Below are 25,039 nucleotides of genomic sequence, written 5' to 3'. Positions count from 1 at the left end.
TTCTCCCCCCCCCCCCCCCCCCCCACCACCCCTTTTTCCTTTTTCATGTATTTCAACCTGGTGTCATCAGTAAACTTTTAAATGCCAAACATGTCTGGAACATCACAGCTTATCGGCCTTACAGGGGCCATGTTTTTTCATGCAATTTTCATGCGCTTACTTACAGTAGACGTGAGGCATCATGTCGAATTAGCGTCTCGCAAACAACACGGCTGTTACTTTCACTAGATAATGCATGTCATGGCTGTTATCTGCCTGTTTTCTGATAAGACAACATATTTATCTGTGAGCCGAAACCCACATTGTGTATTCCACGTGCAGAAAAGGCGCCTATGACCTGGAAAAGAAGGGTTATAATTTGGTTTTCTTCATTGTCTTTCTCTCTCCTAACTGCCAACAACTGTAAATGTTTGCAGGCGAGTCAAAATGGGCCTTTGGCGTCATAAAACGTCTTAACGGGTTCTCGCCCATGTGATTGTGTCGCAGGCATCCCGTTCACGTGAAGGAGGAGCCACTCAACATGGATGACGACGACTGTCCGATGTCGCTGGTGACGACAGCCAATCACAGTCCGGAGCTGGACGATGACCGGGAGCTGGAGGAAGGGAACTTATCAGAGGACCTGGAGTGACTAGGACAGAGTTTTTGGTCAACATGTCCCTTCACCCAGCCGCACTGTTTCTCTCACACAAACCTGCAAGACTAGAAACCACTCCACAGTCCAAACAACCACAGCTGACTCTCTCTTTGTCTCTCTCACCACTGGGACTATTTATTGAGCATGCATCCGGATGGAGACCGGTCCAAAGGAACTCTTTGTTGCAGCCCTTTGGGATCCCCACACATGACAGGCATGAGATGTCTGATTAGAAGAATTAACTCTTTGAGACCTATTTCATTAGACAAGGCGTGGCCACACACAGTACAAGGATGATGGACTCATGGATGGGGGAAAAACATGAAACAAATGAGCAAATCATGTTCCGTTGAAAGCTAGCGGCCTCATATACTGCCAAAAAGGAAGACGTTTTATGTTTGTGAATAATCCAACCCCCCAGTAGTTGTTCATGTCTAGAGACAATTGCTGGTTCAATTCAAGTTGTTGCTCTGTTATCATTTGCACAGGAGTAGTCTCAGAAATGTGTGTCACTGCCTGTATGTTGCTACTATAACGAAAACCAGTATATTATTTTGAGCTTCGTTTTTTTTTCCCATCGTTAATTTCTAAATCTGATTTTCGACACCAACAACTGTAAATGCCATTCCCTGAATCACACCAGTAATGGAAACGCGGTACCAAGACTGTTGTTGCAGCTGTCCAGAAAAAAAAAAAGTAGAAAAAAAAGAAGAAAAAAAAAAAAAAAGTCGGCTTCCAGTCTATTATCTGTTTGTGATTAAAAGTTAAAGAAAAAAAAAACTGGAAATGAAGTTGGGGGAAAATAGTTTGTATAAAGCACCATTTACAAAACAAATGCATTTCCGCATAATTTTCTTCTTGCTGTTCTCCTTACCTCCTCGTTCTAAAGCTTTGTCTACCTGCAAACAGTCACAGGCAACAGCTAGAAACCAAAGCCAACACTAGCAATGGCCAATAGCTTATAGACAGAAGCCACCAAACTCCTCTTGGTCCGTCTTCTGTGACTTTAAACTAGTACAAAGAGAAGCTTTTGTTCCGCAAACTACCTTCGAATAACCTCTGGGATTGTTTCATTTAGCCCTATACAAAGATGATCACGAGAAAGAGAGGGGGGAGGGAAGTAAATGCTGATTTTGATGTGTAATTTGATAAATCATTGAACGTCCACTTTGGAGATTTTCTGCCAGACGTCCTGTAGGTGAAAAAAAGGTGATGTGATATTTGAACTGCAGGCATTTTTTTGTGATTTGACTGGTAGAGAGCAGCTAACTGTAAAAGTGGATCCTGACCAAAACAAAACATTTGTGTATTCAATGGAAGTGCAGAAACATTGTGTTGTTGTGAAGTTTAGTTTCTTTTTCTCTTTGTTTTCTTTTTTCTTTCCTTTTTATGCATTACACATCACACGTCATTGTTTTTAACCTCTTTTTTTTTTTACATTCTTTTTATTTTCTGACCTGGTGAATATGTATTGTTCTAAGTGGGACTGTCAAAATAATGTCACGTCTTATTTCCGTGGCGGTTTTGTTTCCGAGCCGCGTCGAAACCGAAACTGAAAACATCGCTAACCAAACATGAGAAATATCTAGTGAAGCCAAATAAGTCATAATTTCAAGTTGATATGAAATGGCTCGGTTACCATGTAAAAGCAAGTAATAATAGCCATTGCAGAAGAGGATATCTTAGGTGAAAGTTAACCTTTTCTAGGTGATATTTGCTTTAACGTCATCAAGTATGTGGTAGTGTGCGGTTCATAGCTTCGAAACTACATAGAGATACAACAGGTGTACGCGCTGATGGACTCTGTTTAGGTAACCAGCTTTTTATAACACACTCGGTATTCAAAGAGACAAAAGGAGAAGTAGTTAACTTGAAGACTACGTCTCCTCGTTTCCCTCGCAGCGAATGTCATCTAGAAAAGTGTTGTTGCTTTAATGGTCATTTCTGTTTTCAGTAAACCAAAGTTACACAAAATTCTGCCTCCTCTTGTATGGGATAACAAAATGCTAAAACAACCACACACACACATACACACACACCTTGTCAGAGACGAGCATACATGCAGGCGAACACACACACACACACACACACACACATACAAAGACCCCGAGCTTTTGGTCTCCCAACCTTCTTGTTTCGGTTAACGGCGCTCCAGCTGCAGAACACGCACGCTGTCAAAGAACCGACGAGTGGCTTCGTATTGTGCTGTAACGACCAAAATGGAAACACTGTGCTGTGAGAGCTTAACACGCAGACACGTGCAGTACTGTACAAACACGCAGCATGTAAATACACACACACAGACACACACACACACACACACACACATGCCAGTTCCACGTCAAGAGGGTACTGGGCCCAGGAACAAAGATTATCCCTTCAATACTTAGCTGGAGTCAGCGAAACGACTTGAAGACGACGTTCTTAATAATCTTATCACACCAAATAAAAAGGACGCCGCGTCTTTCAAACAAAAAGAAGAGAAGAGAAAAAAAAAAAAAGGGTTCTCCCACTTACCCAAAAAGGCTTTCTAAAAGCTTCTACCTCTGCACAACAAATTCAGAACAATTATGACAGATTGCACGAGTTATTAGAACGCCACAAGAGCCGGTACGCTCTCCAACGCTCGTCTCACAGGACGTGGCTCAAACCAACGTTTACATTCCCTGCGTCAAGATACGGAAGATTTGCATTGTAATAGGTTGTCCTCAAACATTTGTAGAATGATAATGTATAGATTACCTGTAAGGGAATATTGTGTTTTAAAAATGCATGTCTAAAAAAATCATTTGGTGGACTGGAAACAAGAATCAATAAAAAGAATAATAATAAAAATCATCGGGACGATGGCCTAAATGTACGTACAATGCATAGGAGTGCGTTACCTCAGATATACTGTTTTGGGAGGGATGAAACCTGTCAGCCACAGAATGCATATTACCTGTAGATTTGCATGGGTTTTGTATAAATTAAGTTAAAAAAAAATGTCTAAAATAGTTGCTTGCACATAATACCAGAAAGACCTCCAGAACTGCGATCTGCTCCTCCACTAGATTTTAGGATTGTCTGGATTTTCTGGGTTGATTTTGTCTGTATTTTGATAACTGTGCATACTTATGTAAAAAAAAATGTTGGTGGACCCATAAATTTACCAGACTTTTTTCTAAGAGAAAAAAAAATCTCAGTGTTTCTTTTCTGACTTACCTGAATTTTTACTGTTTCTCTCTCATTGCTCGCTAAGAATAGCAAACCTGCTTTTTCTGCATCTGCTTTGCGTAGCTGTAAGGCTTAACCTAATGTGTGTATTTATTGCTTGTACCTCTGTGCATACTTTATGAAGCATTATGTCTGGCAGTTGAGTCATGTATCCTTTCTACTGCTATCCTTCTCTAATAATTGGGAATATGATCCCCCTATGTATACAGTAAATTGGGACTGTAGCAAACATATGTTTATGTAATTGGTGAAAACTTTTTTGTTTTGGTTTCATTTCCTTTTGAACGAGATTCAACTACTTTTTTTGATACTTTTCATTACTGTGTACTGTGTCCATACGTTAAAGGTTCTCTGACATTAGAAGGTCATGGTTGAGAATTGTAACAGACGTTATTATTTTCTGTATTCATGGCATTTCACTGCTGAATAAAATAAAGGACCAAAACTTGGAATTTGAAAAGCAACTGTCTACCTCGGCATCAGAGACTAGTTCACCCCCTCCGCTGTTACACATATATCTTTTATTCTACAAAGGCACAGCCATGAAAATCTAGCACACTTTTAACGTTTCAGGAGCTGCTACTTTGGAGATGTGAAGGAAGGGGTTGGGGGAGAAAAAAAATAATTAAAGTTTAATGTATATGTTACAAGGCTTTGTTCGGGCTTCCAGCACCTCGAGTCTTGTTTAGAAGAGCGGGACAAGGCACCGCCTTGCCCACCCCTATGGACCGGTAATGGGTTTAGCCTTTGTATGATTCAAGCCCACTGCCTCCATGTACCACAAGCATGTCCCAGAATGCACGGCGCTGCTGCCGTGTACCTGTTTTTGAAAGACTTTTGGCAGAGCGGCTCGACATCATTTCTGGGCTATACGCGCTGCAAAAAAAGTGCTTTTGGCACAAACCATATTGTTAAGTCTGTTGTCATGCTCATGTAGAGAATTATTAGCATCAAGGTGCTGCATCATGGGGGGAAAAAAAAAAACAAAGACGTGAAATTTCATCAGACATTTTCCCCCCCCCCCCCGTCTTCAAGACAGCACTTTCCCCTCGACACTTCAAAAGAAAACGGAGAAGAAGAAAAGAAAAAAAAAACACGCCTTTTTAGCCTTTTGGATTGATGGATGTTGACCGATAAAACGCGATGACAGGCCGCGTGGCTAAATCAACTCCAGCAGGCCCACCGCACCTTGTCGGTCATGGCGCAGCCACACACTGACACCCTCATTGAGATTCAAACTGAATCTACCATGACCAATAGGTTGCCCATTAGCTCGTCTGTATGCCGAGAGCCTTCTACACGTTCCAAAAGGGTGCTCCGGGACATCGTGGGACCCTTTGAATCATGTCCGCTGGTCATTTAATCGTAACGCTGATGCATGTTCTTTTTTTCCTTACCATATGATGTCCCATGAGAGGTCAGAACAACAAGCATTTTTCATAAAAGGCACACAGACACATTCCTCCCCTTCCCCGACCACCTCCCCATGACAGTTTCAAGCGTCAGCCATGGCAGGCTCCTGTTATCTCCTCAGCAATGGCGTTCCAGAGCATTAGCTAGCTCGCGAGGCCCCCGTCTTCCACGCTATTTATGCACTTGGAAGTGTTTGTGAATTCAAGTGAGGGATCGCATACGGAGTGCAACAAGGGCCGCTGTGTACTACACAACATCAGAGGGAGCTCCGACATTAAAGTGTGAGCGCGCCTGCTATAGACCCTTCTTTCAAAGGCCATGAAATAATAATGGCTTGTGGTTAGAGAGGTATCCGTGAGTCACACTGGCTGCTTTTCATAAAGTGGAGTTATTTACAGTACGATGAATAAAAGAAAGGGTAGCTGGTGGTGCAAGCCTTTTCCACATGAATGGCAGGGGGGGGAAAGAAGTCCCTTTAATATACAGTGGCACAGCAGTGCACTACACGAGAGGCCGGGACACAGAGAATGCTCTGAAATGGGAGTTAATTTTCATGAAAGAGCGAGTGTTTTGTACACTTTCAACACAATAGTTCAACACATTGGAAAATAAGCCTACTTTGTGTAGATGATAGCATTGTGTGTTGAACGTGGTACCAATCTGCTCGTGTAACTCTGGATAAAGAGCATGTTTAAGGGCAAACTCCTTTAACTTCCTGACATGGAAGGACTATTTGGTACAACGGTACGAGGCCAAGTGGCTTACATCCTGCCCTTCTGAATTAGACCCGAGCATCATTCATTTCATCTCCAACACTGACCAATTAGGTCAATTTATGAACCGTCCCCTTGTGGGATTGGGTGGTAAATATCTCTAGTCTTGCAGTTTATTGATTAAGAGTGCCAACTCTCTCTCTCTCCCTCCTGTCTCTTTCTTCCTCTCTCCACCACTTCTGACCCGACGATGCGTGTCGGCTCCCGAGAAAGACCCTCGCCCCCGGGCTGCAAAATTGCCTGCTAAATAGTCCGAGGCAATGGCAACGCTAATTGAGATCATCATTATTATAATTGCGAGCCCTGAAAAGCGCGTCTTAAATAATTTGCATTGCTCTCAAGTTGATATTGGAAGCAGTGCAAAAATAATTGCATAGCTCGGAGGCATGATGCTCGGTTTCGGTGGTGGGCGAGGGGACTCTTCTTGCGCCCGCTCCCCGCCCCACCCGGGTGCCGAGTTGGGTGCCACAAGGCGTTGCGCTCCATGTTAGATGCCTTCAGAGGAGTCACGTGTTTTGTCCCGTCAGCAGCAGCTTTTGGTCCATTTTCTGGTTTGGGCCGGTCAGGTTCATGTAGAAACCTTCTTTCAAATAATCCCACGAGTGTTGTGTTTCCCACTGGTCACTATGGTTCGCATGTACATCTTCATCCACCTGCCTCCCCGTCGCTACATTTCTGATTTTCCACACTGTGGAAAAGGAGCTGCTGAGCTCGACACAAAAAAAAAAGTGTGACCCCGATACAAAAAACTTCACTCACCGTTACATCAGACGGACCTGACGGGGGGAAAAAAAAAGGTACTTTTCACTTTGTGGGGATGTGATGTGCAGGCACCGGTATAATGTATGCAAGAGAAGCGCCTATTTCTCCAACTGAAACAAGGGATTAACCCAACAAAATGGTGAGAAACTGCTGATATTCATGAATTCTTGCCTGTGGCATTATCTACCCATACACACACACACACACACACACACACACACACACACACACACACACACACACACACACCTATCAGGTTCTCTCTCCCCCTGTCTCTCACACACACACACTCACCCACACAAGCACAGAGAGACTTAACAATGAGACTAATGAATATGATATGGTGACATGATACAGCTCATTATTTGTTTTCCGTTGTGCTTTCACAACAACAACAACAAGCCTTCCGGGCTCCTTCCCGTGAAACTAAGCGCATCAAACAAGGATGAAGGGGTAGAATCAGATTAACTAAATCCTCTTAGAGACAACACACTCTTTATCGCCGGCGTGTCGCGTCTTTTGCACACGTCGTATCTGTCTCTCTCATACTTTCTTCCCTCACGTGGAAGTGGTGATAAGTCAAGCTGTTTGAGGTGGATAGTGTGCAGGTGGCTGGAGAGGTTATGCCAAGAAGAAAAAATCCCAACTATCATCTTTAATCCATGGTAATCACCTCTGGCCTTAATCACCAATTCATAATGGAATTTATAATGGAATGATTTCAATTACCCAGCACCACCGGCACCACCGAGTACTGCAATTAAATTAGGACAATGCCATGGTATGTCTTTGTCTCAGAAGCTCTCAAATATGTTTGCGTTTCAGCAATCTGGCGCCTTTTTTTTGTTTGTGGGGAACTTCTGGAGGAGAAGTTTGGTCTCGTGAAAAAGAAAATATATATATATATATATATATATATACATATATATTCATTTTTTTAAAGAAACCTTGGGAGTTGATCATGTGGGGGTTAGGGGTTGGTAAAGAGAAAAAAAAGAAATATCTAGCATTAGTGAGGAATGGTGGGTTAAATCACTTACTGAGGATTTTTAATGACATTTCAGTGTTCCTCGTATAATTACTCTTCATCCGAGATGGGCCGTAATGCTGTTGGACAGTCGCGGTTCAGGCTCGCTAGCTCGCTTCATTAGCGTGTCATTCCTATTTCACATCAGAGGCTTTAATTGTAATGCTGAATATGCACAGCTCTCCACAGAAGCCTAATCAAAGTGGATCCACTTGTATTATTAATATCAGAAATCAGCCCGCTTGCTATTTTTTTATAAATAAAAGAATACAGACGCATAAATCAGCTGTCATTTATTAGCATGGCCCTGGCATATCCGCCAGACATGCAAGAAGAGCAACCCCACCCCACCTCCATTCCTCCCTGCATCACTCATCAAGATTTAAAAAGAATAAAAGACGGAGAGGAGAAAAGAAGAAGAAGAAGGGGGGGGCGAAAAAACTGCATTAAATATGCATACTAATTCCGTCAGAAGTAATCAGATTACAAAGCAGGAAACACCGGGCGCAAAAAAAAGTGAACGGCTGGCAACAGCAAGGGGATGAGGAGGTTCACGGGGAGAAAGGATGGATGGACAAATACAAAGAAAAGGTGGGGAGAGGAAAGAGAAGAAGGGAGGATTAAAGATTTACATTCAAAAGCAAATGCCACGAGAAAAAAAAGACGCCATAGTGCAGAAGAGAGAGCTTCTTTGAGGACGGCTATAGATGCAGACGGACGAGTGCGGCCCTGCACAGGTTGTGCTGACCAACTCTAAAATAAAATACAAAAAACAGCTGTGTTTTAAAATCCTGTGACGGTGAGAGTCAAAGTGCTGCGAACCGCTAATCCAGTGCAGGGATTGGTGCTGATGCAGATGGCACCAACTGAATACCTGCTCTGTCTCAGAAAAAGAGAGATACTGAAGCTTTGGGAAATTAACCTTTACTTTGTGGAGGATAACAAAAGATTCATTTTCATGTGGATGATTTTTTTTTTTTTTTTTTACATTGACAGAATAAAGTGCAACGCAATGTGGCAGCTTATTGGTATTCAGCATATAGATGGATTCTCAAGGTCTTAATTTAAAGAAAATACATAATTAAGGCAGGGAAGATACTTTTTGTATGTTTTCTTTCAGTAGTGGGGAGAAAACAATGAAGTATTCAGATGCAATCATTATTTTCACTGGTTCCCAACGTAAAGGTCAGGATACCTCTGGAGGGTCACAAGATAAAGATCAGAGGTCGTGACTGATGACTGATGGGGTGGGCAAGAAAAAAGATCCTTTTTTTGTGTTAGGCCATGGTCTTGGATTATGTTTAATTTCACCGTGTCAGTGCATTTAACTTCCTTCCTGTCCTGCTTCATGAAAGTTGTGAAAGTTGTTGTACAGAAAGTCATATTTCCCTCTCAAATCTGCTGTAAAAATACTAACACTCAAATAAAGTCCCTCAAGACTGTAGTAAAACACAGCACTTAAATTAACGCCGAAAAGACAACAGCGGCATGGACGCGTCTCCAAACGTGTGACATGAAACGCTTTGTTTTTCGCCGGTTTGAGTCATAACCCGACAACAAAAGTGCGTGCCACGAGACAACATTGTCACATTTCACGTCGGCACACGAGAAGAGTTGAGACAGCTTCAGGTGGACGAGACAGACGTGAATAATTAATTAGACATTAACGAGGAAGACAGACATCAATTAGGAATTAATGTGGAGGCTCCTGTTTCAGAACCACATCCTCCGTGTCTATGTATAGCTCAACACACACACACACACACACACACACACACACACACACACACACACACACACACACACACACACACACACACACACACTGCACGTGCTCTGTGTATTGCGCTTGCAGAAGTGAACTACACTGTATTTAGACCTGCAGGTTGAGGTTTAACACATCTAACTAAATGGAACACTCAAAATACTTCAAATACTTCGAGCCGGTGAAGTTCTCGTGCGTTCCACGGCCGCTCGTTGTTCTCATTTCTGTTCCGCGGGCGAACGCGTCGCTTTCCCTCCCTGACGTGGATCTGTTTTTGGAGAGCTCGCCGTGTGCTGAGGCGAGGGGAAAAGGAGCGTCTCTCGCTTAAGCGGCTGCGACATGCAAACAGGCCGCTGCAGTCGCCGAACATCCATTCAGTGTCAACATGTAAACGGGGAATTCACCACTGCTTTGAGAGAGAAAGAGAGAGAGAGAAAGAGAGAGAGAGAGAAGAGGGGGCTTGTGTCTGTGTAAACTGCACATTCACCGGCTGATGAAAAGGCTGTATAAACAGAGAGCAACAGAAAGGGAAGAGAAGTACTGTAAGGAGAAAGTAAATTACTTTCCCAGTGTACTGTACATGCTATAATCCTGGGAGGAGGCAGGCGGGGAAATGATAGTGGCAGTGGGGGGGCAGTGTTCAAGTACAGGTCAGCTCCATTACCTGAGTCCAGCATGTCTCTCTCACATCCTGAACATACATATATAACCCCAGCTTGATGATATTCTCTCCCAATCTCGCTAGTTTCCATTCCGAACCTCTTTGATCTGTGATTTGCATTTTAGTGCCCACAGGGTGAAAGTTATTTGGATGAGAATTTCTTCTTTTTTTTTTCTTTTTTTTCCCCCCCCTCTCTCCTCCACCGCCTTCTTTTCTGCATCTTCTCACTCACCCATTCACCATACCTGCGGCTTGTAAACTCATACCTCCCTCACACGTCCCCTCCTCCCCTTTCCGCCCTCTTCCCCCAGCTCCCTCCATGCCTCCTTCCCTCACTGAGGATCTGCTTTTAATATCAGCTAGGCCCCACAAGGAAACAAACAAATTAGCTGCAGGTAGGAGCGAGCTCCCGTTCGGGTTTCTCACCTGGACGCGATCCTTTGGGTGAGAAGCCGGCACCTGAACACCCAAACTGTAAGGGCACACAGACTAATGCGGTAGGAAGGAGCTGAGGACTTTAATGAAGTACTGATAACGTTTTAATGTGTTTTCCTTTATATTTCTATAGGTTTTTTTTGTATCAAACAGATAAAAGTGAAGTAAGAGGAGGAGTTTGACATTGTAGTGAAATAACTATTAGCTTCAATGCTGAAAGAAGAGTGAGACTACGCTCATGTTTGCGCGCTACTCATGCTACATTTGGGCTTGCCCAGCTTAGCACAAACTGCTAAATTTCCATCACATCACAATATGTTGTTTTTTGTTCACTCAGCTGGATGTAATCTATGAATTATTGCGCTTCAGAAGGTTATTATAGGTGTCTTTTGTCACCTTTGAACTGATTTCCGCTTTCTGCCTGCATTCTAAGCTAAGCTAACCGGCAACTTGCGGTAGCCTTGTGTTTAGCGTACGAGCACGAGAGCGGTACAGTGTCAAGATAGCAAATGAATGTATTTTACACAAGTACACTCTTGCTGATAACACACATGTACCTTTACTTACACTGAAGTAGACAATTAAATGCAGTACTTTTACTTTCCACAAGTGTTTTGCAACTTTTACGTCTGAATAGTCCCTCCAGGGTGGGACTTCGGACAACTTTTCCGTCAAACGTAATCCTCCCACGTCTGCGGACCAGGCGGCTTCATTGCCCTCTCGATCAGGCATCCGTCACAGCGAGTCTGCTCCTCGCCGGCTGCCCATTTGATGTTTTTAAACAATTTCTATTTGTTATCATATCAAAGAGGAGGCGTGCGGCTATCAAACGTGCGAGGTGCACACTCTCAGCCGAGGGGGCCTCTCAGCCAGCCACGCTGCATTCCTTATTCCATTTTATCTCTCTTGGTTTTTGACTAATGTCAGTAACAGCTACCGGTAATAAAATGCTTGTTAGAGTTTGTGCCGTTGCCTCGGAGCGTCGGCTTTGATACATTGTCAGGCCATTTGCCAGTGTTTCCTGATTACCTCGCCAGCGACTGCATGTTTATTGATTGGGAGTTAATAAAGCGAGGGCCTCCACTTACTTCGCCCTCGCTTGCTTTGCAAAAGGTGAGGCTTCCTTTGATGTGCAAGCGATACATTGTCAGGCAACATAAACGCATGTGTTGTAATGTCAGCTTCGCTCCTAGCCACCTTTTGTGCATTGTGTGCGCAGCGCGCCGTGGTTCTCACTTTGCCTCTTATTGTCATTGTTGGAACGGATTGAAGGTGCGAGAGAGGGGAAGAAGAAAAAAAACAAATGGTGCCAATTACTTACATTACCTGCAGGCGGTCTGGGTGACTTTATTTTGCTGTCTACAATGTATCGTTGCATCTGGGTGTCTTTGTGTGTTAGCGCTTTCATGTTTTTGTGTGTCGGATTCACTGCACGCCTGTCATCTTTGGATCTGTTTATCTGCTGCTTCTGTATTTCTGTCCCCCCCCCCCTCTCTCTTTCTATACTGTCTGTCCCCATGACAGTCAATATGCTGATTCCTTCCCTCACCAGCTGATTGTCTTTTGTCTCCGTCCCCTCTCGCTTCGCCCACTGCTGTTTACCCCGGCCCTTCCCCAGACGCAGGCCGCCTTACATGATTTCCTGTCTTCCTCCTCTGGCTGTCTTGTATCCCCCCCCCCTTCGCCGCCCCCACCTCCCCTCCCGCTCTGAACTCCACTGAGCCAACAGTCGTGTCAAATCAAAATAACATCTTTAAAAATGCAGTCAACACTACCCCCCCTTACAAACGGCGAAGGGCCTCCTTGTTGCCTATTCATGTATTCGGGTGTACATTGTATCATGCTGGAGATGCATCCGGAAGCCCGGCGCGGCAGTTCCATCAAAAAATGTGATGCGTTCATACATAGTCACTAGTAAACTCTGTTTGTTTGCAGATAACCGGCATGTTTACCAGGGGCCGGGGCGGACAGGTGAGCAGACAGGCACATGCAGATCGGTGTCTTATCAGACAAGTGGTGGCCCTGCACCTGGCGGCCGTGTAACCCCTGCGAGGTCCCAAGTGGAACATGGGCCCGTTGGAATATGTCAAGGTTGCCCTGATTTCCATCTTTCTGGCGCTTTCTTCCCGACCCCTCTCTGTTTCTGTCTACACTGACGCTTGCTTGTGTTTTTGTTTGCAATGCTGCGACATATATATATATGTGCTCACTCAGGCTGAGAATCCATCCATCTTCTCCTCCTCCTCCTCCTCCTCCCCCTTCATTCCCTCTATCTCTTCCTCTCTCCTCTCTCGGCTCTCACAGTATTTACATCCTTGTTTAGTGTCACATTCTTGGGGTCAACCCACAGCGCTGTAGCCTCGGGCAGGCTCCCAGGCTTGTGTATCATTGTGTTTGCTGATCACTTTCGCTGTCTATCATAGCTCGGCACTTTTCCTACGCATATATATATATATATTTTTTCTTTTTTTTTTCGTGATGATAAAATACAGAGTTGTGGTTGTACAGGCGGCTTGATCCGGAGTAATGTGAATTTGAGAGCAGCCTTCGTCCCCCTCAACATCCTTTCCCTGCCTCCACTCCCTCCTCTCTCTCTCTCTCTTCCTGGAGTTTCTCCCCGCCGTGAATCTCTCCCCACTTTCTCCAACTCTTCCCTGGAACCGTCCCCAAATTCTCCTCATGTCAAAATGCATTATGAACATCAAAACATTTCTGTTTACAACATCACAGTCGTGTCAATTAATTCGGATAAATTATTCAAACATTTATCTTCCACCCACCATGCCTGGGGGATTTTTAATCAAGCTTCATATTTGCTTTAAATTAGCACTGTCAAGTGTGCATTTGTGTAAAATCCCTGGTATCATTAAAGATTTATCAATTGGAAATCTGTTTGGGTTGATTTGACTGTTAATTGGCTAGGACGGGGTGTGGCTTTGCACTCCTCTGCAACAAGTGCCTCTGAGTTGGATTCGAGCTGCGGAGAACAAATATCAGCTCGGATAGAATTACATTAGCTGCCAGTGTGCCGAGCTCTGTCAAAGAAAAGGAGCGCTGGTTATCTTTAACTTAAGTTTACATTTGAAATGTGTAAGTAAAGGTTTTCACTTCCCGATAATGACAAAGCAAAACGGGGATCCAATACATTTTTGCACATTTATTAAAAAGCAAAAAAAAAAAAAAAAACACTTTGCTGCAGAAATTGCGCTTGATCATGTGATCAAGCTTAGAGAGGAGGGACTTGTGTTGAGGTACAGATCTGGGTCAAGGTTACAACAAATTATGTTGTGCTGAATGTTCCCGAGCGCACAGAGGCCTCGTTAATTCTTCATTCAAGAGGACGGAAACCTCTCCTCAGTGAAAGGCTCATGAAAGCCTGCATGGAGTTAGCAAAAAACAAAAAAACATCTGAAGGACTCTCAGACTGTGAGAAACAAGCGTCTCTTGTGCGGTCATACGATTGAACTGTTTGGCCCCATGTTTGGCCTTCAAAGCAGCAGGGACTAGCGAGGGTGGAGTGGGGAAGCTGGATGGAGCAAAGTACAGACATATCCTTAATGAAAACCCTGGCAAGAGCGTTGAGGACCTCAGACTGAGCCAGAGGTTCATCTTCCATTAGGACAATGACCCAAACACACCGCCTAGACAACACAGGAGCAACTCTGTGAATGTCCTTGACGAGCTAAGCCAGACTTGAACCTAGTCCAACATCCCTAAAGAGAGATGTTGGAGAGAGAGTCCCAAACTGAAGACCTACGGAGAGACAAATGGGAGAAAATCCAAGTCCAGGTGTGTATAATGTGTTGCGTCATACCCAATAAGACATGAATAACAGAGCGTTAAGGCCACAAGCCACATTACTGCGATGTCCTGGGTTTTTATCCTTTGTTGCATGTCTTGCCAAGTGTTTTACTCGTTTGTCTCTCTGAATAATAAGCTGTCATTTTAATGAGTGCAGCTTTCTACGTTGGGTCTGCACAAGCTCCAAACTAAGCTCCATCTCAAACATAAAACAAACAACTAACATCCTCTCCATTGTTATGATTCATGTCCACTCAGTGTCACATTGTAACATGTGTATAAACACGGGGAGGCTGCACAGTGGAAGGAAATGTGAGGCCTGATGTTTTTGCCAAAATTGTTTGCTAAAAAAGTACAAATCTGATTCTTCCGTTGGCAACTTAAAACCTTTTCTTTTTTTTTTTTTAGATAAACTTCAATAATTTCATTATATTCTGACCTTATGGCTTGTGTGCATGTCAAATAGATGTTGGCAAAGTAACTGGAAAAAAGTCCAGTGTTGTCCTAAAATGCAGTCTTTCAATTTTCCTAAGATGGAAGTGTTTAGTAAATATACTTATAGTCCATTGCAAAACGTATATTAGATTTCAATCATACAAAAGTGAATATAATAACAAGAAGGCGTTAGTTATACATGACAGATATGAACTGAAATGTGGTTATAGCTTTGATTGAAAAAAGTTCTAAAGTTTTATTAACGTATTAAACTTTAAGACTTAAAACAGCGTGTGCATCAAACAAAACTAAAGCGAAATCAGCCGCATCAGCATGATCCAAGTAACATTTAAGAATAAATTAGCTGGCATAATAGAATGGTAAGCCAGGCCAGATGGCAACCACATGTCTGTCTCAGGTCTCGTGGAGGTTAGACTGAGGTCAAAGAGCAGCTCTGTGATCCTCAACCCAACTCCCTCTCTCTCTCCCTCCCTCTATCACTCAATTTCTTCCAGTCCAGTTTTTTTCTTTCTTTTATGTCATTTGCGCACTTTTCCCTACTTTTTTCTTTCTTTATGCTAAAGTTAAATATCCCCCAGCAACAGATAAGAGGAAACGGCAGCGCAGCAAGGGTTTAACATTCTATTGTCCTCCTTTACGTTTGAGTTTCAGTGCAGTTCTGCACTGTTTCGGGGGCATGTTTGAAGCATTTTTGAAGCTCTATCAGAGATGACATGTTTTGTGCATATTTTCAAACAGTTTCCTTTTGTAATGCAAATGTCTGTGGCTGTGTCAATAAGTAGGAAGACAGACACACAGTGAATAGATAGCCTGAAACTTTGGTGGTGCCGGAGTTTTGACTGCTGTGAAGGATTGTAATGTTAACTGCTTGTGATGGGGGGTTGTTTTAGGGCTTCACTGATTCGACTCAACCACACTCACACAGGATTTACAAATAGGCACACACACACACACACACACACACACACACACATACACACACACACACACACACACAAATCTTGTGGGTTCTCACGTTTGTGCTCCAGTGCTCTCCATCAGAATTCAACCCCCCCAACACACACTGTGCTTCCAGGCCTCCCCACAGCCCAAAGAAGCTGCAGCACATCTGTCTACACTGCATCTCCTCCTCCTGCTCTGCTCCTCTAACCGTGGCCAGGTGTTTGCCCACAGCCACACAGCTCTTCATCTCCACGCCGCCAGACCGACGCTGATGTAATTGCTCTCTCCGCTGATCCATGAAAACAGAGAGAAAAGGGGGAAAGTAGCAAAAGACAGAGAGAGAGAGAGAGAGAGAGAGAGAGAGAGAGAGAGAGAGAGAGAGAGAGAGAGAGAGAGAGAGAGAGAGAGAGTCTGTGGTGTAAAGTCAGACCAAGAGCTGGGAATTTAGTTACGGAGAGGTGTGTGGGTGGCGATCCTGGCGAGGAAGAATGTGTGTGTGTGTGTGTGTCATTGTTTTATAAGGGGTGGAGTGTGAGGCTCGCTGCGTGTGTGTTTTTTTTATGAGAAGGTCAGGGAGAAGTTGGATGACATGTGTGTCGAAGTTGTCATGATTTTTGTTTGTGTGCGTGTGTGTGCGTGTCTCCAGGTGTGTGTATGGAGCCATCTGCATGCGTGACCTCTCCCATGAGAGACAAAGCAGCTCCACGGTGGGACTGTCGCATGCTTTTAGTGGTTGTGTTGTGAGGGCAATTTCAATTAATGTATTCATGATATTTATATATTTAAATATATTTATAAGGGGTTAAACCCACAGGGGGAGGTGGCTTTCCATTTTCCTAATGACATGCAAATGGGGTGTAATGTTTTGTTCTGTCTCAAGCCCGTTCAAGAGAGTTCTGTGGTGTTGCGGGAATAACACCACAATTTGTGTGCGTCCTGGAGAATAGTTGACACATCACTGACTGCGAGGAATGACAATACGTTTTCAGTTTGGCCCTTTGGAAATGTGAATATTCACATTTTTCATTTCAATTTCATCTGACGCTCTCATCTAGTTAAATTTAAAATGCATGTAATGAGAGCTTTAATCAACTGCATTACATGCAGTCAGTAATCAATAATTGCAAGGGTGTCCCGGTAACAGATCTAACAAATTATTTATGTGTCCTTTGAAATGATCATGTATTACAGAAAAGCTCCAAGGCTCAGTATGATTCACGTCATCTAATTGATATAAATACTAACATTATGAAGTGAGAACACTACATTCAAATGCCAGTTTGTTAGTTATCCAGTATTGCACACAGGTATGCTAATAACGCTACAATCACTGCAGTGTGTCAGTTGAATGTTCTGCTCAGTAATAGAACTAATTCATCAAGCATATCCTATTTATTCCATCATGAAACAAACAACAACATTAATTTAATAGTCAGAGATTGCAACACTTAGCAGAGACCCCCTGGAGTTTTGAATGAAGTGTTAGATTAGATTAATGTTTCCTCCCTATGTGGCTAACCTGCGGCACGGCGATGAGACGATACAGTATCAAATTAGAGAATCAGAAGGGAAAAGCCCCCCGCTGTTAAAGATCTAATTACTGCAAACACAATAAACAGCTTGATTGTTTTTAATGTCGCTTTTCCCAACACAACCCCGGTGCTTTACTGAAGTCTGAAAACATGTTTCACTGTGCACAGTCCATATTCTGTCTTGGAAAAATAATTTAATTAATAATAACTCAATTGATAATTCTTTGTCCTATGTTTCTATATCTTAGAAACTTCTTGACATTATATCTTTGTTCATCTAGAGTAAAGCTAGCTATTTGTTACACGCAAACTTGACATTTTAGCATGTATTAACACAGCACAAGACACTAAGGTAGGTGTTAAAGATATATTTTTGACTTTTTGGGGAATATGCCTTCTAGCATTCTTGTCAAAAGTTACATGAAAAGATCTCTGTGCATTAAATATGAAGCTACACCCGACAGCTAAGCAAAGCTAGCTTGGTTGTCACGCTCGCTTAGTTTAGCGTGAACACTAGAAACGGAGTGAAACAGCTCTGCTGGTTCTAAGGTTACAAACTCCAACGACCAGCAGCAGCACCGGACTTTGAAGGCAGTTGTTGTTGTGTCCAAACCGTAGAAATATAACTTCAGGATATGTCACATGATCTCTTTAAGAACACTTACATTTCCAAATTAGGGCCAAAAAGTTGTAAAACGCTGTTTGTGTGAGCGAGCCAAGGCAGTTGGGAGACGAGGTTAAAGGAAATGCTAGTGCGTTAGCTCAATGCCCGGCTAGAAATGCTATATGCTCCTAGGACATTTGTCCACACCAATGTGGAGGACGTCGGCCCGTAGCGCTACCAGAACGTTCCCGGACCATAAGGAGTTCTTTAAATGTTGCAATGTGACCTAGAAATAACCAAAATGGAATGTTTGAATGTCAAACTCTTCCTCTAAAGTTAATGCATTAAAGCTCTATTCTTCTTCGTGTTGAGGTCAGATGTTTTTCAGATGAGTGTGTGTCTTGCAGATTTACCTTTTACGACAAATGTGTTTCATGCTCAGACATAATATTTGAGGAGTTTTGCTTAATTAATTTTTTTTTCAGAGGTGTGGAAAAATGTTTTCACACACGCTTCTATTCATTTTGAAGATGTCACTCTCTGCAGATGTCAGATTTCTCATTCAGGGAAAAACTCCTAATTTCCATAAACGCTGAGCCAAATCTGTGCTGATTCAGCATAAGAAAACATTTTTCTTGCAACAAATTGATTCTTGATATTAATTCATGTGTTCACTCTTGAAGTGAGCCCGTGATTTAAGCCTGCCTCTTTTGTATGTCCAACTTTAATTAATTAATGTCATTACTCTGCAGTCCAGCTGACTTTGTTAGTTCATCATTTACAAAACTCTCCCTCCAAATCTCATCCTCTCCAGCGATGCTGACATTTGGAGAATTCTTGATTAACATAATTAGACAACTTTGATGGGAGATTTACAAAATCCCCCTTTTCTCCTGTGCTGACTTGTTTCCATGCACGTCTCGTTAATGCTGGGAGTCCATGGATTAGATGTGACATTTATAAGGGCATATTTAACCAAAAGATGTATAGAAAATATGCTCAGCGCATAAAGATTAAATGCAGAAAAGTTACTATTTATGGAATGTGGAGCACAGTATCACCGGCACACACTTTTCTTTTTTTACCCTTTCGTGACTTTATGTGTCTTATTTTCTATGTCAGCATGTTTATAGAAAAACAACAACTGAGGAGAAAGAGAGAGAGAGAGAGAGAGAAAGAAAGACACAGATAGACTCTGGCATGCTGTTATTTCTCTATGAAGGAGACCACGGAGAGCTCCAGCGGTTTATTGATTTTCAGAACAGCTCTGCTCACATTGTTATCCCAGGGTGCTGAGTGCTGTTCATTGGACACACGCAGCACCTCGGGCTGTGATCCCTGTCTGAGACGCCCCAGCTCTCACAACAGGCCCTTCCCACGGCACACGGCCCGGCGCCCCATTCATGCCCATTCATGCCTGCATCTCAATAGCTTCCACCGTGGAGATAGCAGGCAACCATTTGGGGAATTAGAGGGCATCGTGGCTCATTCTCACATTTTTGAAGTCTATTCTGTGTGCAGAGGAAGCCGGGGAATATACTCAGTTTTCCCGATGAGAGAATTAGCCCGGTATTCCACTGCGTAATGCCGTGCAGGAGGGGGGGTGTTGTGCTTTTGGGGGAGTTGAAAGGTTCAGATCAACAAGGCGAGCTCATTTATTTCCAGACTTATTCTCGCAGCAGCTGTTGAGGAGGTTAAATGAGTTTGGATAAGGAGCCACTCTGACATTTAAGATGTTTACCCAGCGTTCATAAACTCATGCTAACAGGAAAAAAACAAGCAAAAGCTGCATCATACATCCAGACCCTGCCACCCCCGCTTCCACAAGAGGAAAATTACACATTACAGCCCTTTTGTATTGTCCACAATTCAAAGTAGGCCATCTGAGTGCCGTTGTGAAGTGATGTCATGGCTGCCGCTCACCTTTAGCTTGGGTTTGTCTTTAATTATTGCCAGGGAGGAACACATAGCCCAGCTCATCAACTGGATAAATATTTGACCGCTGTTCCATAAATTGGCATTGGGGGTTTATTTTAACGACGCATTCTGTCCAAGCCAGACATCATGCGCCAAGCGATGCACAGTGAATTGGCTCTCTGCAGGTGACCACAGCTCCTCTCGGCATGAGGTAAATTAAAACTCACATTTCTCTTCAAGAAATGAGAGATTTCAGACACTTCCTGAATTCGCCTTATTTAATTATAACCTATGTCAAAGCCAAATCTAGGGAGCTTAGGCAGGGCGTCCGATTAATCAAGAAATAGGTATGTTTGTGGAGTGTGCAGGAGCGTGCAGGGAAATGTGTGTGTGCATATATATTTATATGTGTGACAGAGGGAGAATTATTACATGAATATGGGAGCCTATTTGTGCTTTGTTTGTGTATCATTTCTGCTCATGTGCATGCGGGTGGCTCCGTGTTTCTGTGAGTAAAATTTGATCTGCCTCAATCCACGGGGTTTCGCTAACAGGCCTCAGGGGTACACGCTGGCACCATGTGAGAAGGCTCAAAGCAGGACACACAGGCTATGAGGCGTCACGCCTTAACAAATACGGATCCCACTGTGATTTTAGCCAGTGTCGCTTTTGCTTGGCTTATGGTTTATGCTAATCGCAAATCTGCGAAGGATCATAGAAATCCAAACAGTCTGACATTTCTGATTATCATTCCACGTCGGACAACAAAGGCAGCAGAGGACGAAGAAGACGCACAACTTTCGGGGGGGGCGGGGGGAGGGTTGGAAACGCAACATCTTGCAGAAATTCATTGGGTTCGTGGGATTCGGGTTCATATGAAATAGCATTTGAAAACCAAGACGGTTTCGCTCAAGCGTTAAGTCGCCACTCCTAATTCACAGCTGCAGCGATCGCGAGCGTTTCTCACCAAGTGTGCGCCTGAAGGTTCAGATCGCATAAGCAGCTACAAGTCATCTGTCACGAACTTGTAACGTCGCGTCAATTGTCACAATACAGCCCGATAAGTCAACTCCTCTGTAAGCCTGAGTGGCATGCATGTGATGTAAAGTAGCATGTCATCGCACACTCCCGTAGTGTGAAATGTCATCATGAGAGATGTGTATGTTCCGTGTGTTATGATGCCGGAGAGATGAAGAGGTGGCTAATAAGAGGCGGGTATGGATCTGGCATGCAGTGCGTCAGCGTGGGAGTGTTTACTGTACAGCATGTTTCTCATATCAAGTGGTCTCCAGCATTTAGACCTAAGTCTTAAACCAGATTGAGTCTGGTTTTTACATGTGATCAAAATCTCAACATGTGGCAGAGCAATGAGCCTAACCGACGGGTCAAACAGTTTCTGTCTTGGCGACTTCGGCTGATTGTCAATAAAGTTAAATTAATCACAGATGGACGTCAACTTTGATCTCATATTCTTCCAAAGGCCAGCGGGAGCCATTTTGAAATCCTCTCTCAAGCTTTGAGACACACATGTGGATTTTGTATCTTCCAGGCCGAGTTATTGTGATAACCCGCCCAGTGGCCTGTTTTTAACATCAGTATTAATCGTCAATCACCTGCTATCCTCTTTCCTTTTCCGAGGGATACATATTTATGAAGTCTGGTGCGCTTGTGTGAACATTTGCAACTGATTATGTGCGCCTTTCTCACTCCAAACTTGTCGCCCAGATGTGCAGCAGAAAGCAGAAAGTCAGTCATTATTCAACTACCAGAGTGCTCGCTCCTTGAGGAATAGTTGTTTGTTTGCATTGAAACACTAATCAATTGCAATAACAGGCTTTATTCTGATCATAGAGAGATTTTTCTTTAATGAGCCCATCAATTCATGCCCTATTCATGTATATTCCCCATCCAGATGGAATGCTTCAAACTGTCAAACACAAAGTCTGCTTCCTTTGACAGTTGGACCAATAAAAGGTGGAGTGTTTTGATCAGACAGCCTCAAACAATCCTTTACTTAGAGAGAGAAAAAAAGGACTTACCATAATGCTATTAATCATGTGAGGGCGTCAGGGTTCAGCTAGTGCCACGGTCAGCTTCAAAAAGCCTTACTTATTAAGTTCCACTCATTCTGCGTGGACTTGTGTAAAATCTTTGAAGGTTTGATCAGGTACAGGTGCCGGTCCATGCTGTTCAAAGCGACACCTCAACTCTTTCGCTTGGCCATTAAAGTAGACGCGAGGGCCAACGTGGGCCAAGATTTGCATCTCCATTAGAACTGCAGCCGAGGAATAAAGCATAAGCTTGTTAAGATTAATTCAAGATATTCTGTCCGACAGACATTTTTCCTTTTCGCTTAAGTTTCTGCTTAAGTTTTACTCAGTTACAAAAAAACCAACATGCGGTCTGTGAGAAGCTCACGATGATAGGGGAGCTCACAGCTAATGACGAAGGAGTATGAGGAAACTACATTTAAACTGCTGAGAATTTCTGAACTCATACTATTATTGGTCAAAGGAAAAGTTTTACATTGTGAGAATGTAAACATAAAATGCATTCAAGGCTCGTCGCAAAGACTTTTAACGTTTACTGCAATATGAGTGCTTTTGGAATGTGTGTGTGTGCAATGGAAAGCCACAAACAGAGATGTGTGTTTGTTTGGGGCCCGTTTTCCCTCTTTTTCCTGGTGAAAGGAGGATTAGGCTTGTTGGCGGCGTGTGCACCGACTGAGCCGGCGCTTTCTCTTCGCCACTACACACTCCAGCAATCAGGCAGGCTGCCAAACAAACAGATGAAGTCAACAGAGAGACGTTTCCTTGTGTCTTCTGAGATGTGACTGCAACAGATGCAACGCTGACACCGACGCTTGACACAGTGTGACAGCCTAGTGTGTCTACACAGCCGGCTCCACTTTGACTTATTTTGATGCGGGGTGGGTTGCGGGGTGGGGGAGGAGATGGGGTGACACTATGCACATGATCACACACAAGATAATGTTTGTCAGCAGCAACAGCGATGTCACGATGTAAGAGAGACAAAGACAGACACCGGGGGTTGATTTCACGGTGCAGTCACGCTGCGCGTACAGTCAGTCCCTCAAAAGATTTCCATATCTGGAGGAACTTCACTTTTTTCAAGGTGCAGTCTTCGATTTGCTCTGTGCACGTTCCAATCTCCGAGGTGAACTATGGCCATTACACACTGCGAGGTCAAAATCCCATTACTTAAATGCAATCTTATCCCTGATTTTTTGCCCCGTATATGTCCCATCTCTTAAATATATCTCCACATGGCCACCCAGATAGGCACGCTGAAAGCACTGCATGCTGGTTAAGAGAGTTCTTGGCTTGGAGCAGCTCTAGGGGATGGAGTGAGGGAGTATCTGTATCCAGGTAATTACAGTCTGAGGGGGCACAGAGGTCTTCTGTGATTACACATCAGCCCTGTAATGGATTCAACACTTACAGACGGAGAGAGAGAGAACGCCGCATTCCTTACCTTCCCATCGCGAAAGCAGGGGACGGGCAGCTGAGAGCAGGCAAGGTGGGGCGGGGTAGGTAGGTATATCTGCAAGATGGATTACGTGGGGTTTGCCGAGTTCAACATTGACACAGATTCATCGTAAATCATTATGCTGGGGACCCGGAGTGATTTCTGCATTAGGAGCAGAAAATGGAGTTCAGCCAGTCAATGAGGGAGGGCATATTTCACATCAATCACCTCCACACTCTCATGTTACCAAGGCTTAAATCTCACTTATACTGTTACCAATAGGGTTCAATGGCTATGATGGCAATCAGCGAGACAGCGCACTAACAATACCCTACTGACTACACAGAGGACACAGCATGAGGCTCCGTCGCAATTTATCTAAAGTGAATTATATGAATTGAAAGTGAGAGAAGTGAAAGATGATGTTGGCACAAAAAAGGTTGTTTGTATTATAATTCCGGCCTGGCCTATATTTATAGTTGCTTAAACTTTTGAGTCATGTTGGCTAACTTTCCAGCTGACTTCCAGGTTTGTTCTTATTCTTCATAGAGATAGGGTTGGCCAGGGTCCAACCAGCAACACTTCAGACACTGGAAGTTTCAATGAAGCGCAGGTCAACTAAACCCCAGAGAGGATTACTTACATGCATATGACCTCCTGATTAAACTGTTTCAAAACTCCAATAAATACATCCAAGTTCTGTCAACACAATCACAGATATTGTGCATACAAAAACCCATTGTATTTAATCTTGATTTACAGTTTAGACCTGAACGAGTGTGACATTATCTATATCAAGCTCGTAGAACATGTTGTTGTTTATAAGACTGTAATAAAGTTAGGAACTGTCATAAAGCATGATGCTGATAAAACGATGAAAGGCACATTTTACAGAATGGCCCTTTGATTACTATCAATAGGTTTGTTTGATGTCATTGACTTGCTTTATAATACCACACTGCTGTAACTTTGCACTGTATTGGTTGTCTCCTAATGCACTATTGTTTCATTTTGCACAATTATTTTAGTTCCTCTCACTGTTTATTTTACTCTCTAGATGTATTTCTATACTTCTGTTAGTTTATCTTATTTCAGTCTATATAAAAAAGTGTTCAAAAGCCTTTTACACTACTGACTAAGAAAAAGAAAACTTTGTCAGTTATCTAATTTATTAGACGAATAGACAGAAAAGTATCAAACCTTCCCATTAGATTTGAAAATCACGTGACAAGTCAACGCGAAAACAATACCACGAGCAAATAATAGAAACTAGAATGATTTCCTGAGCAAAACTGGGCAGCGTTTTTTCTTTTATTAAAAAAAAAAAGCTCCACTCTATTTCATTTTTTATTTTGAACTTCATTTTGCGGGACATGTTCAGGGAGGGCTCTGTCCGCTCGGCCGCCGCCAAGGGAAGCGAAGAGAGAGAAGAGTGGCTCCACTTCACTGGCTGAGCTGCAGGAATCCGGATATGATGAAAAAGTTTTGAGGACGCAACTCTCCTCAGAAAACGAAATACCGCCGCTGAACGTCGCGCGCGTCGAGAGGACTATTGTTGATATCTCCGTCATACGTCACCAGCGACCGGACGACGTCGGAACCGTGAGAG

The 25,039-nt window shown here is 43.3% G+C and overlaps 1 protein-coding gene across 4 annotated transcripts in view; it reads left to right on the top strand.

The window, feature by feature from the left end:
* The window catches only part of foxp2 (forkhead box P2), a 103,066-nt gene extending 98,769 nt beyond the window's left edge, over positions 1-4,297 (top strand). For all 4 annotated transcript variants that reach the window (XM_068586353.1, XM_068586350.1, XM_068586354.1 and 1 more), the window contains one exon: positions 487-4,297. In XM_068586353.1, coding sequence (XP_068442454.1) covers positions 487-631 — 145 coding nt within the window. In that variant the 3' untranslated portion in view covers positions 632-4,297. The remainder of the gene's footprint in view (positions 1-486) is intronic.
* The last annotated feature ends 20,742 nt before the right edge of the window (positions 4,298-25,039 follow it).

Source organism: Clinocottus analis, unplaced genomic scaffold (assembly GCF_023055335.1).
Source record: "Clinocottus analis isolate CAN_PGR_092001 unplaced genomic scaffold, fCliAna1.0.p SCAF_20, whole genome shotgun sequence".
NCBI classification, from domain to species: Eukaryota; Metazoa; Chordata; class Actinopteri; order Perciformes; family Cottidae; genus Clinocottus; species Clinocottus analis.
Note: the sequence above shows the minus strand (reverse complement) of the source record. Positions and strands in the feature narration are given on the sequence as shown.